The 14,695-nt window shown below is 38.7% G+C and overlaps 2 protein-coding genes across 3 annotated transcripts; one reads left to right on the plus strand and one right to left on the minus strand.

Annotated features, from left to right (window-relative positions):
* Positions 1-1,159: 1,159 nt before the first annotated feature.
* Positions 1,160-2,298, plus strand: LOC115666018 (protein CHLORORESPIRATORY REDUCTION 41, chloroplastic). Its single transcript, XM_030587823.2, has one exon. The coding sequence runs from the start codon at positions 1,221-1,223 to the stop codon at positions 1,839-1,841; it is 621 nt and encodes a 206-aa protein (XP_030443683.2). The 5' UTR covers positions 1,160-1,220; the 3' UTR covers positions 1,842-2,298.
* A 425-nt stretch (positions 2,299-2,723) lies between these two features.
* Positions 2,724-14,616, minus strand: LOC115666011 (pentatricopeptide repeat-containing protein At4g04790, mitochondrial-like). Of its 2 annotated transcripts, XM_030587814.2 has the most exons (16): positions 14,211-14,616; positions 13,702-13,764; positions 12,605-13,225; positions 11,581-11,757; positions 11,040-11,104; positions 9,420-9,527; positions 9,161-9,274; positions 8,404-8,499; positions 8,209-8,307; positions 6,985-7,104; positions 5,111-5,215; positions 4,306-4,470; positions 4,107-4,234; positions 3,948-4,026; positions 3,347-3,561; positions 2,724-3,186 (listed from the first exon to the last, which is right to left on the minus strand). In XM_030587814.2, the coding sequence occupies exons 1-16, from the start codon at positions 14,503-14,505 to the stop codon at positions 2,985-2,987; spliced, it is 2,652 nt and encodes an 883-aa protein (XP_030443674.2). In that variant the 5' UTR covers positions 14,506-14,616; the 3' UTR covers positions 2,724-2,984. The 2 variants fall into 2 exon arrangements, with proteins under 2 accessions (XP_030443674.2, XP_056167549.1); XM_056311574.1 differs by lacking the exon at positions 13,702-13,764.
* Between the last annotated feature and the right edge of the window lie 79 nt (positions 14,617-14,695).

The following is a 14,695-nucleotide window of genomic DNA, read 5'->3' on the forward strand; positions in this document are numbered from 1 at the left end:
TTACATTTTAGAAAATTAGCTTTTGTTGACATCCGACTTGGGACTTTAATTACGAGCTCTATCGTCATGAATGCAATGTCGGCCGGCACCACAGCCATATCTGCAAAACTTTAGGGTTCATTTGTTTTGTAAAAATCAACAGTTTGAATAGTATTTTCGTAATTTTATCGCCATTATCACCTACTAAAACATTTTTGTAGATAGCGAGATTGTTTTTTTTGTTACATGATAAAAATTAGAATTTTTTTTTTCAAATTATTGACTTCAAATTGAACCTTAAAAAGGACAACAACAAAAATGAGAAAATTAGCATTCAATTTGAATGAGGTATTTCTTATGATATATTTCGATCCACTTTTCTACTTTAATGAGTCACTAATCTCAATTAAAACTCACCTACTAAATTTACTTTGGACCTTCCAGAAAAAAAAAATTTACTTTGGACCCTGGGAGTTAACTAATTACTTTGTAAAACTATTAATCACTGATAACAGAAAAATTAGTTTTGAACAATAGAAAAAGTCGAAAAATAATTTGAATAACTTAATTCATAATATACAGCAACTTGCATTTTTATATGGAAAAAATAAGTACCATTCTCCCTTTAGTAAATTGTTGATACTACGAAAAACTCCAAAGTAATATATTTGTGATAAATTTATTTCAAACTAATTTTTTTATCGCAAAAAACAAAAAACCGGTACAACTGTGATAAATTTATCCTCAGTTAATTTGTGTGAAATTTTACCATCAAATTGCTGAGTTGAATGACACGAAATAGTTGACGGGTGTACTAATTTGGGATTTTACCCCTCCGTTTATCACATGTGATTTTTCGTGGTATTAATTCAATTTAACGTATGGTAACTTTATCACAAGCTTACCGATTTGAAGTTTTTGATAGTCAAAAAAATTAATTTGGAGTAAATTTATAACAAATATACCGATTTGAAATTTTTGGTGGTCAAAAAATTAATTGAGATAAACTTGTCATAGGCATACCAGTTTGGGATTCATGGTATTAACCCACGAAAAAGTAATTTCGATTAGTATTAAAATGTTTATGACATCAAGTGGGGACAAAATCTACGTTATCAGTAATTTGTTTTATGACAAATTATTGCCGAAAATAACTAAATATTTAACTGAATGAAAATATCCCGAAAAGCTTATCCATCTCCTTCTCCTTCTTCCTCGAAAGCTTCCCAAGCTCTTCTCCCATGGCCGCTCAGCTCCGCTCCCTCTGCAACTCCACTCCCCTTCTCTCGCCGCCCCGGTCACTCCATCGCCCTCACCGCAGCCGCCGTCTCCTCACCCTCAAATGCACCTCCGATGATTCCGCCCCGCCGGACTTCCCCTCCCCTTCCCCGACCTCCGACGCCACCATCGCCCCCGACAAGTTCCCCATCGAGCGGCGGCGCCGCTCCGAGATCGTCCGCGACCGCCGGCCCCGCCCCTCCCTGTCCCGGCCGGAGCCGCCGAACATGGAGGTCGGGTGGAGGCGGACGAAGGTGATCGACACGTCGAGGCCCAAGGGCCACGCGATCGCGGACTTCCTGGAGAAGCTGGAGGGGCTGATGGGGCGGGAGTTCGGGTCGGCGGACCTGCTGGCGAAGGCCGGGGAGATGGTGGCGGGGAGGGCGAGGGAGGAGGCGGAGGCGCTGCGGGAGGGAGGGGAGGTGGAGGAGAGGGTGGTGACGGAGCTGTTCAGGGTGCTGCGGCTGATGGAGATGGACCTGGCCATGGTGAGGGCGGCGGTGAAGGAGGAGACGCTGGCGGAGAGGGTGGAGCAGGCGAGGGCCCGGTGCCGGCAAGCCATCCTCGTCGCCAATTCCTTCTGACCAATGCCCGGTTGAAATCCGAACGACGAGGATATGAAGTTTTCGACAGGAGCTGAAACCACACTCGGACAATTCATGTTTAAAAAGAATGCGAATTTAAGGTTCGTGTTTTGTCAATATGTATTATATAACATAGCGGATTTCAGACGGTTCATATGTTTAAATAGATTATCTTTCTCCCGTTTCTTTCAAGAGATTTTACATAGAGACGTCACATTAGCCCGAATCATCCCCGCATGCGCAAATCAAATCGCGATACACGGTGTTTTCCGATGAGCCAACTCGACACTTCGAGGTAGTCAACTCAACAGTCACTCGTACGATCAAGTTTAATTAAAGGATTATCGGTGGATTATTTTTGAAAGTATAGGTATCGTGGTGAATTTTAGCCCGGAATAGAAAGACCACTGGCGACATTATTCGTAATATATACGATCCATCATTTCTTTTTTTGTTACTCAAATGTTTTCTTTTTTTTAACTGTTTCATTTGGTAAATCAGAGCGTAGATTCACAAAGGCATTATGTTCTTAAATGTCTGGAAACTAGCGTAGACATTGAAACTATTAGTCCTTCGCCTTCAACCGCTGACAAGTAACTTTTGCAACGAAATATCACGTTTTCATTTCGTACGATAATCGCATTTACAAGTATCTATTGGCAAATACCCCATAACTTAGTAAATTCTCAGAATTATTAGAAAGTATAGAGCTGCAAAGGTGAAAGCCGAGATATGACAAGTTAGGTAAATACTTAGATATAACGATAATTATCTTCACTTTCACTTCACACCGTTAGTTAGTAAATTTCGCAATCGCCTTCCTATTTTATGAAAGGACCAAAACGAAATCAATCATCAAAATCCGAGGACGCAATTCGTGAAAAAAAAAAAAATTCAAAGATGACATTTCCACAAATGGAAAAAAGTTCAGAGATCTCTCGTACTGCTATCCCCAACTTTTCGATATATTAGTAATCATAAGGACAGACGAACGAACGAGGGAATCCCGTGACTATTGTCACGAGAGCGTCCGAGGATGATGCTACCCTAAAATCACATCAGGATCAAGGCATACATGTACAAGAGGCTATTGACCTAGGAACTACAATGTACTTGGAAAAGGAATGCGGTTAGTCCATGTACTTACCTTTTCACCTTCGACTTTTTATGCTTTGTCACCTTTGTTTTTCGGTTTTCCTCCGTCTTTTTCTCAGATGCCATCTCAGCATATACCCTTTGGGATTCTTGGATGATGAGGCGCACATGGGGATCGTTCCTGGGCATTTTGCTCAGCACAATCCTTGCAGACTTGAGGTCTCCGGAAGCCAGAACGGCTTGATACATCCTACCAATGTTCATAAAGTACAGATGTCCACATCAAGCTTGAAAATCTTGCCAAATACAGTCGGTGACTCGTATGATAGCCAAGGATTAAACAACTTAAATCTGATTCGCTTGAATGAGACGGATTAATGGGAGCTTGAGAGAGTAATTAAGAGTATCACCTCAAGAAACTCAGAATATTGTAAGGGAGGTCAGCTGCTTGATATTCTTTCCAAATCAAGAGAGACTTGTCCAGGTCTTTCGTACTGACACAAGCACTGAGAAGAGCATCGAGAACCTTTCGTGAAGGGGCAAGGCCAAGATCATTCTTGATTACTTGAAGCAAGTCCAAGCCCATCTGCAGACGGGTTGTCTCTTCCAAAATGCTGAAGAACACCTGCACGAGTGCAGGAAGAAGATAGAGAGGCAGTGATTGATATATTCCAGCATCCTTGCATGCATCGGTCAAATTTTGCATACTTTGCAAGCTAACAGGCAATTGCTACTGATGACAAAGAAGGACATTTCCGTAAATAACTCAAAATGACTCTATAGAGAGAAGGGGAGGTTGGGAAATGGAGGGAAAGGAAGAACAGAACCACTTATCCAGTTGAATCCAAAAGAATGACGCTCAAAAAGTACCCTAAGCATAATTAACCCTGAGCTTCTAACATATATTAACTACGATTCTCGGTTATCTTTTGCATTTCCAATCTGAGAAGCCAACTTCCTGACTGAAACTACTAAGAGTTTTCAGCATAATAAAATAGAACAGGTTTGAACCTCATCAAAAACTGCTTCCATGGCCATTTCATCATTGCTGATACGATCTTTGAGTTGCTTCAGCAAATCAATGGCAGCACTGAATCAGATAAAGAAAACGGTATAAGCAAATGAATGCATCAATGTCACATCCGAGACCCAAAGGATAACATATAGCACCTTAAATGATTGAATCGAACACAATACAGGAGAATTCTATAACATCCATCAAGCCAGAAGTGCCGATCAGTTAACTCCTCAAGCAGCTTAAGCAATCTACTCAGCTGTCCATCTGATTGAAGGTACTCCTGCGAGATCATGATACAATGTCATCACCTTTCCATAGTATAACTACCTAGAGCTGCCTTGTGAGACTTACAATCAGACTGATAACAGCTTTAGGCTCCAAATCGCAGCCATCCCGCTTGAATTCCTCATACATTTCAAGAGCATCACAGATTTTCCCATTTGACGCAAGAGATGAGACAAGTGCGCTCTTCATTTCATTTGAACCATTCACGAGTACTCCCTCCTCTTCAAGTACCTGTCATGACAACATAAATCTTACATATGAACTTAATATAAGGAACTATGCAACTTTCGCCGACAGTCCCAGAAAGGAAACAAGTACTGATCAAAATTTAAATTGGAAATTACTGCAAAACTTAAAATGCTAAAAGAAAGAAGGGAGAGAGGATTAACAAATTAGTTTTTTATTTAGTTTTCCTCTAAGTAAGAGTTCCCACAAAGATTAGCTTAGCATCTTCTAAGGTGTAAACAGATGCTACAAACAAGATAAAAACGATGAAGACACCACCAACTCACAGACAAGATATCATTGAAATGTATACCCCATGAAAAGAAGGTTGAACAATATGCCGAGAATAGATACACTCCTATCTTTAGTTAGCTGGTGAGACATACAGGAGATCAGCGGACTGGGTACAATCCATTTATTAAATAACCATCAATTATTTCCCAACATTTTGAACTTACATCGATAGCAAAATTAGCACTTATTACCTTATTTGCATTAAGTGTTAAATTGAAACATCTAAAGATACAGAACGCTTGTATATCATAACAATTTCTCTTTCAGTGTTTTCCAGTTAAGGTATGCATAGGACTACCGAGTCTAGGAGTAGCAGGAGTCCTGCAGAAGAATTTACTCCACACAAAATTACCTTTTTTGCCTTCTCAAACTGCCCGCAAGCTGCATATGCACTAATAAGGGCCATGCAAGTATACTTCGTTACTGGTAACCCACTGCGCTTGAATTCCATATAGTACTGCAAGCAGATGAGAAAATTTTGATGTGAGAAGCATAAACATACAGCCACCGAGGAAAAGCATCTATTAACATGTAACATAATGATGCCACACAGAACAGAGCTTTCTAATTGACTTGAGGGAAAAAGGTGCTTCCACTATTCAGTTCCCCTCTCTTTATCCAATATATATCAATTGGTCCATGTATTGGAGAAAATAATATATTCCAGCACTTCCAACACATGTATTACTGAAAAAAAAAAAACCGGCAAATTCAATAAAAGACCCTGAATTATGGTAAAATGTGTCCCATTTCACACGATTTTAGGCCAAGAATTACATTTTTTCTGATGTTGTACAAGACCCTCCGAATGCCTTCAATATATATAAAAGGCAGTCAAAATGCCCAGGTAAGTTATAGCCAACTAGGAAGTCATTAGGGGCGTAACATATAAGAATGACAATAATACACCAACTGATTCCCAGTACGCAATAGGCAGACATGAGTGGCTAGTTATTGTGTACTCATGACAAGATTAATGGAAAAAAGAAGAAGATCCATTACAAGATAACTGACGCATAAGCTCCAAAGCACCAACTCGTCCACGGTGGAAAATGAGTTATAGGGAAACATCAAGACGGATGTTATCAACAAAGCACACAATTGCATTTGTCCCAAGCATTGCTTACTAAATTATGTAGCTTAAGTGGCATCTACTGTACATTGTCAAAACTTTAATGCACGAATAAATTTATCGCCAGTGCCTGCTTTTTACCATGTATCATAGAAAAACAAAGTACGAATTGTGAAAAAACTGTTGACTACGCACCAGAGGTACGGATACAAAGTCACCTCATTGTGCCTGAAACCTAAACTCTTCCTAGTTAGCGTGTCATCCAAGCACCATGATCTTGTCCCAAAGAATGCCAAGAGGGAAAATTTATTTTGTGCCATCAGTTTCATAGAAAACTCCATACATAAAATAACCAGAGTGTGCATTGGTTAGTGCATATAGACATACATACTATAAAGCACACATCCACATATATGTATATGAGTTTTGTCATATAGCGTTCTCTTCTTTTGAGTTCAAATTTGAATGAGAGTTAATCATTCTGAACATTCTCTTCATCACTCGTTTTATGAGAAGCATGGTTAGTCTTTCCTTCACGTAACAATGAGATACTTCATTCTAGACTGTGATTGAAAACCATTTTGAACTCACATTAAAAGGGCCTTATTAAATCGGTTGCCCAGCAGACATATAAAGAAAAAAAAAGGTTGAAGTTGAGAACGTTCAGAATATTGTCTACTACACTTAACCCTACCGTTGCTTTTCTTATCCACTGTTTCATTTATTCCGGTACATATGCAGCACGAACATGCGTGTGCATGCAGTACCATGTGCTTTCACCTTATGTACTGAAAGGCTTGAAGTCATGACTAGGATCTTATCCACAAAATTTTACAAGAAAAACTAAGAAAATTATGCATAACGCCGCCTATTAGGACAGTAGCAAGTTCCTTGCCAGCAAAAGACCTTCCACACATTTAAAGTTCATGAGGAGTTAAGAACAAGCATGGCTTTCACCAATGAAAGATTTCACAACAGTTTAATTTGAAACCAGGAAGACATGATTATTAGATATACATGAGGCTTACTAAAACGCAGTAACAAGCATGGCTTTCACCAATGAAAAATGCACAACAGTTTCCAGGAGCAAACTTACACTTAGTAGAAGAAAAACTATCAAGTAGGAGCTGAGCACAGAGAAAGTACATTAATACCTTTTTTATATCCTCTTCGGTATTGCAATTACATATCAGATAGCTATAAGTCTGACAGTCTGGTCTCACATTTGCCTTTTCCATTTGCTTTAGAACCATCAATGCACGGTGAGGATCTTTCTGCAAATATATGTATTTTAGCTTTATTTTTTCAAATACCTCAAGGTGTATGCCATATGGCTCCAACAAGGAAGAACAGAAATTTCTTACAAATGCACTGTCCCTGTGAGTGTCTGTGTTTGAGAGAGAGAGAGAGAGAGAGAGAGAGAGAGAGAGAGAGAGAGAGAGAGCTTATAAACCATATGTATGCTTATAAACCATATGTATGAATTTGACAGTACCTAAAACCAAAAATCATACCCTTAACAAATTAACTAGGAGTAACTAGTAAATTTTTAAACAGAAATTAGACAGCGAGAAAAGAAACATAGTCGTCATTGACAAGGGAAGGCTGCACAAACCATACTCAACAGTTATTACATTAATCAACTTTTAATGCCATATTCTTCTAAATCTGTAAGCCATTTCTCATATTAGTAGGGCTACTTCACTGGTTATAGGTGCAAAAACCACAGGGCATTGTTCAACAATGAACTCTAATAGCTATCAGCTATGTTACCTAGACTTGCCTGCCAGTATCAGATAATACAAATCTAAGCGTCCAACTTGCCTAGCCTCACACTTTAGGTTATGGCCTGGAAAGGATAGAAAAATTACTAGCAAGCACCTATATAAAAAAAAGGTCGATATTATGCAAAAATAACGAATTTTGCAAGGGAAATGTCAATTATTTGGGTGTCTCTTGCAATAGCCTACCTTTAATATCTTAACTTTCTCCATTCTTTTTGTTTAATGGCCTTGTCATAGGTTCTTCTCTCCATCGGAACAATAGGGCCCGTTATGCTCATTGCTAAACTTGTTGAAGAGATGAAATGTTAACACGGGCCTCTCTTTTTCCTAATCTTAATGGGTTTCCATATATTAATTTGGGAAAAAAGGCACCAAAAACCCCAAACTATGCCCACTGCGACACATTTACCCTAAACTTTTATTTTTGGTGACAAAAAATTCTAAACTTGTACTTGTGTGACATATTTACCCTCTGTCAAGCTTTGCTAACTCTTGCTCTCACTTGCTTTAAGACGTGGCATATGGATATGATTAGAAAATTTTGAAATTCTCGTGAAGAATCAAGAAAGCTGCTCAAGATTACAAGGAACTCACCTCACGATAGTATCCTCCCATTATAGCGTTATACATACTAGCTGTAGGTGCCAAATTCATTTTCTGTGCATCCTCAAGCATGTTATAAGCAGAATCAAACTGCACAAAGCAATTCCAACGTGAACTGACAGAAGATACAACAGTAAACGACATTCATCAAGTAGATGTGGCAGTGAGTAAACAGGAGGAACTTACATCTCTCAATCTCACAGACAAATTTATCATACTTCTGAAGGTATCAGTATTTGGACTGAGATTGTGGCGATGCATCATTGAGTAGATTTGGTGGACCTTAAGGTTGAACAAGATAAAAAAAAAGGGCAGAAATCAGAAACGCAGATAAAATCCAGCAGAAATAATTCCTAAAGAAAAACATGCATTATATTGAGATTTAATTCACCTCATTTAAAGACTTTTCGAGTATACAGCACTATTAGAGAGGCAGCGCATACAAAAAAGATTTCAAGATAAACGTATTACAGAGGAGAATTCATCAATCAAAAAGTACAAGAGCTTAGTGCCACTGGAAAAGTATAATGGAAAAAGAAAAAGACCCCGTGAAATTTACTGTCATCGATAATTAAGAAGACAAAATTAGGCTAACCAACCGCTGTTACAACAGAAACCAGCCCATAGAATGACAAACACATAAAACATAAAAAAACTTGTGAGGTAGGGGAATTGGCTTCATCAAGATACAAAATGTGGGCCTCATTTTATCCAGAAAGGTTTATCATTACAGACAATGGGTTGGCCCTAAAGTTTTCCCCCAAATCATAATCCAATGGGAAAGGAAATGGTGTAAAGAAGGGGGGGGCGATTGACTTAAGATAAGTAGGCCTATATTAACAGTCATTGATTATAAATGCCACATGTCAAAATTCAATGAATTAATGCGCAAAGAACACTACAAAACATGACATGCAGAAGAGACATAATAAATCAAACGTACCAAATTGAAGTCATGGCTCTCGTCGCTAGCTCGTAAAATAGAATGTACTACCTCTATGGACAAGGAGAAACCAGCATCACACATTTCTTCCACTATATCCAGAGCCGTGTGCACCTGCAGCCAAATAACATGAGCTGACAAACAGATTAGCGGTTAATAAAAATATCATCATGAAATTATATGTATTACAATTAAGGCACCCTTTATTTGTCTATTTCAATGTCCTTCAAGTCCAATTATATGTAACAATCAATTGTACCTTGAGTGAAGCGCAACAATAATTAATGAGACTTCCATATGAAGTGGAAGACGGTTTCACCTTCAGCTTCTCATGAAGACTGCGGAACTTAGAAATGACATCCTCGACCTTAAAAAGAAGTATAAAATAATTAGTTGAAAAGTATATTATAAGAATCAAATAAACACTGTCATCATATGCACAAGTAACTCACCAGGAAGGGCTTTAAGCTAAGTGCACTAACTAAACTAAACTAATTTTTAAACTGCAAAAGACAAATTCGTGTACATCAACCCTATATGCCAGAACACGATATTATCAAAGTGGTTAGAATAAGATTGAGGGAAAAAGATAAGTTCCTCTGATCACTAGATTTTGAAGCCGATATACAAAAGAAATCTATTCATATTTGCTTATAAACCTCTTGCATTTGCATCAATAACATATTTAACCAGAAATTTAATAATGTTTTCAATTTTGCTCCTCAATCATTTATTGGCTGTACCAGCATAACAATTCACACAGGGTCCTGATTAAACTTCATGTGGCCAGTAAAACAGGAGGTCATAAAGAGAATATCTTCCTGGTATGCACTGTACACCCGAATATTACAAAGGAGACCTGTGGTCGAGATGAAGATTATTTGGAACTCACCACCCACGTATTGACCGAGAAAAATGGGGGAAAAGGTGCTGGCAGAAACAACTGAATATCCCAGCCAGACTTTCTGTGGACAATTAAAGATTTGCCCCCCATAGTCCAGCTCAAAGTTCACAATGGTTACTAACATCAAGAAAGACTCATATTTGAACAAAAAAGTAAAACAAAGCTACACAAAGATGAAATATTTTGGAAATGCATGTGCAGATAAAATTGAATCAAACATTTCCCAATAACTCAGAAAAGGCATGCACTCATAGGCATGCTTGCTCAAGCACATGCATGTAAAATCTCATAGGTTTTAGCATAAAGATGTGGTACGGACCTAAAACCCATAATCAGTTATTTGGCAATAATAACTATTATGCAAATATTTATACTCAACTCAACCAAAGCATGACCATAAATGATATGCCATCAAAAGGAATGGATATTAAGAATTTATACATACTGGCAAAGTCAAGCAGCCCAAAACCTAAAAATCTTAACTTGCTAACCCATAAATTCGGAGCTCTCAATCATAGTGATTATAACATTGAACTACTATGGCGAAGTTCACTGTCTTTACGACAATTATCTTTCGTCTAATATCTGGAGCAGTCACATTCATATTAAAAAGCATATACCAGTAAGTCATACAGATCTTCACGGCGTATTGAAAACTGAAATGTACCAAAAGTGGACACATCCATGTGTGTTCCATTTAAATAAATTCAAAGATTTTTTTTCTGGTCCTCGTATTCCCTATGAAAATGAGTTGTCCAGCTGTTGGGTGGGAGACCAAGCACACAAGGGAGAGAGAGAGAGAGAGAGAGAGTGGAACCCAAAAAATTAATTATTAAATTAAGCAAATAAAACAGTGCCGGTACACTTGGAATACCAAATGAAGTCTGTGCAAGCAAAAAGATAGCTAGGAGACAGAGGTGCTTCTAAGAATAATGGACCCAAGGAATTACCAGCAGCATTCATGAGAATCCTCACCGCTAAATTTGGCATATAAGCAACATAATCAAAAATGAACTTTGTCACATGCTCCGCTCTATCATCTGCAGCATATTGTTCAAACCATCAATATTAGAAATAGTCCTCACTTGCAAAGAAATATATTGTTTAAGAAAATATTAGTCGTTCACCATTCCGCAGAACCCAAGAGTTGCTCTGAACAAAAAGTTTGCAACATCAAACTGTGATAAAATATTGGAGGATCATCTACCGATGGAATCCAATTCCAACCAGACCTTTGAATGACATGAAATAGTGACCGACTTAAAACCATTGAATTAACTTTTATCGTTTCTATTTGACACCACAGTCTCTGAAACTGCTTGTCTAAAGATGTTAGGAAGGTATATTTGTAAAAGTGGGCAGAATTGAAATAGTTTATTAATCCAGCAATATATAATAAGCTCCATTAACCACACCTAATTAGGTACCTAAAAAAATTTGAAAAAAACCTACGCCTAATAAGGTAAATTTGTATCTAAAGGCTTATCGTACACAAAGTACAAGAGCACAAACTTACGATGGTCTTTAAGCGCCAGAAGGAATTGTTCTGCAAGGACATCCAGCTTTAACTTTCCCAAAGAGGTAAAGATGCTTGTTAGACAATCCAAGGATGATATATTCTGGATGTCTATGACTTGTAAAAAATGCAAGAGCTCCTTTCGATCACTTCCACATAAAGCTAACAAGTAGTTTCCTGTAACAAGAAATAATAAAAAGACTGGTGATGAATCAAGATCACCAAATCAAAGGAGAAGAGCAGGTACATCCTGAACCTATTGATATTCGAAGCAATAAAATTAGCAAGCAGCAGTATTATAAATAAATGTTGGAAAGACAGCATCTACAAAATAGATGTTCAATATTAAAGGCAAATATGAGATGGAACCTCAATATTATGTTAGTGAGGCAATATAGCAAGTGCAGAAGCAACATTAGACATATCTTTCTTTGCTGTCTTTAGACCACTGCGAAATATTTCCAATTTTCCTTCCGCAGAAAGGTGTGATTTTGTGTTAGGCAAGACTCCTTTCACGAGTAATATATTCTAATAGCCTCACATATATGCCTCAAAGCAGGGTTAGCAAATTTGTTTAGAAGATCTTATTGATCGGGTTTGAGTAATAATAATTGACGAATAACTTATGATCGAGATAAAATAAGAACATTACTTCTAAAGTAACTCTGCACTAATATATGGGGCATCATCCTTGAATGAACCAGATTACTCGTCATCCCACGTACAGCGAATGCAAATTTAATAAATCTAATGGAAAGAAAAAGAGAAAATCGCTGTTACTAAGTTAGTACCTCTTAATTTCTCTTTCATGACGTATTATGCCACAAGAATTTACAGTTCTATATCATTCTTGCCACATTACAAAACTTTGAGGTTTGGTTGCAAAAGGAACATGACATTGACCAAGCCATTCATTATTGAGCAATAAAAAGCTTACTATCTTGCTACTGATGACACAACCCAACGCAACAAGCCTAATCCAGAAATCTAGCAAATGTTTTAGCAAAAGATCCAAAAGCCGTACCTGCTAAGTCATATTTGTCTTCTCCATCATGACATGCTACATGGTTAAAGAGTTCTCGAATCTTTTCTTCTTGATTCGTTCTACAATAAAGCAGCATCTCATAATAACCAAACCTTGATATAGAGCTGGGATTATCGTCTTTGATAAGTCTGCCAAAGAAATGGAACTCGTCTTCCATCTCCATGTCAATCAAGTACATCAGAAATGGACCATAAGTATCCTCCCCTATCCGGAACCCTTGCTCCCTCATTGATTCGAATAGCGTAAAAGCCTTGTGAATCTCTTGCAAGGCAACCTCCTCATCATCACTTTCCCTAGCCTTCTCTATGCAAATAGCTATCAATGCATTATATTCTTTTACTCCCGTTTCATGTCCCAATTTACCAAATACCTGCAACGTAGCTTCAGTACCTAGCACCTGTGCACACATCTTGACCAAACGGTCATATCGCCGAACTAGAGTATTTTTGAAGATCCATCTTTGCTTTCTTTCACGTAAAGTTTCCTTATGCAATAACGCTTTTGTCTGAGACATATCCGCAAACAATGGTTTACTCAATACTAACTCTAGAGACTTCAGGTTACAATCTTCTGAATTAGGTGAACCGATGGAAGAATCACCTAAGAAAGATAATGCAAACATATGAGCCACATAAATTTACCTAACTAGATCGTTTTCAATAATAACAGAGGCTGTAATCAGCTTTATCAAAAAAGATAAAAGAGAACTTTTTATACGATATCCTGGTACAGTCCGGATAGCGATATGCAGTAAACGTTAGTGCTTTTCTTAAATAAAAAGGCAAAAGCAGGTATCATCAATATAAAAATGAAGCATCAGTTCAAATGCATTACTAAGTATTGGATAAGTAACAATTCTGAAAGCCTAATCAATAAGCATACATGGGCGACACAATTCATTTATGCTTCATTCGGAATTCACCACAGGCAGAAAAACTCCTTGAACGTCTTCTCAGCACCACAACCAATCTCGAAATTCTGAATTTTTATTTATCTACTACAGATAGAAACTACAAATGCAAGCCGAACTAGATCCAATATACTAATTAATCACAGTGAAATCAACGAACACGTACTGCGCAGGACGTGTGATATCTCATTTGACATATCATTTGACAGCCGCTTCCCCAGCAAAGCATCTGAGGAACAACAACACATAACAATCAAACCAAAAGGTGAACTAAAACCACAAAAAAAAAAAAAAGAAGGAAATAAAAGGCACTACAGATTCAGCTATCCTCTGTCACTGGTGAAAAATCAAGAGTAAATAAAGCACGCTAATCAGACACAGAAACCATAAAACCTTCCAGCATCTAGCAACACAACATTGAATCGGTGGCTTTAATTAGCATCATTATAAAAGAGCTCAACTTTTCAGTTAAATCACGAAGTTCCAGCCTTTGTAACAAACGATTCAGATTTCGCTCGGTAGCTTATTCTCCTATTCGTATAATGTTTGCTAATATCCCAGCCTCCAGACACAAACAACCACCCTCAGATCATCCCGAGACAAACCCAACCGCAAAACTTCGCTCCATCTCCACGACGCCGCGCACTTCCCAGCAGCCAGAACAACCAAACGTACCGAATGGTTCGGCCGCGTTCGCCTCCGGACTGGAGACGGACTTGCTCCGCGCCAGCTTCGGGGAGGACCTGTCGGGGCGAGAATGCCGCGCGGCGGGGCTGTCGGAGAGCCTCCGGAGGGTGTCGGTGATGGTGGAGGACGTGGACGTGGACGAGGCGGAGGAGGCGGAGGAGTCGATGGAAGAGAGGACGTTCTTGAGAGACGCGTCCTTGGCGGAGGCGGCGACCTTGTTGGCGGACTTGACGGCCGATCGGAACAGCGCGCTCAATTTGAAGGAGGAGGAGGAGGAGGACATCTGAGCTGCCGTCGCCAGCTCCTCTCCTTCGTCTTCTGCTTCCACAACTCCAGACCGACCAGAGGGTTTTTTGAGAGGTTTTACGCTGTACGCATTTCCGCCCTGCTTTGCTTTGCTTTGCTTTGCTTTGCTTGTCATGTACGATGGAATGGCGAGGTCGGAACGACGTCGTTTCAGGTGGATCGCTTCG

Source organism: Syzygium oleosum, unplaced genomic scaffold, assembly GCF_021117445.2.
Source record: "Syzygium oleosum isolate NSW1041296 unplaced genomic scaffold, Sole_v2.1 Sole_v2.05, whole genome shotgun sequence".
In the NCBI taxonomy this organism is placed as follows: Eukaryota; Viridiplantae; Streptophyta; class Magnoliopsida; order Myrtales; family Myrtaceae; genus Syzygium; species Syzygium oleosum.

Bases quoted from the DNA above. Each gene is read 5' to 3' on its own strand.
- LOC115666018 (XM_030587823.2), top strand. From the start codon at position 1,221: ATGGCCGCTCAGCTCCGCTCCCTCTGCAACTCCACTCCCCTTCTCTCG.
- LOC115666011 (XM_030587814.2), bottom strand. From the start codon at position 14,505: ATGTCCTCCTCCTCCTCCTCCTTCAAATTGAGCGCGCTGTTCCGATCG. The intron at 8,308-8,403 runs GTAAGTTCCTCC...TGCTTTGTGCAG, and splicing joins TGTCTGTGAGATTGAGAGAT to TTTGATTCTGCTTATAACAT. The intron at 4,471-5,110 runs GTAATTTTGTGT...TTGTCATGACAG, and splicing joins AGTTTGAGAAGGCAAAAAAG to GTACTTGAAGAGGAGGGAGT.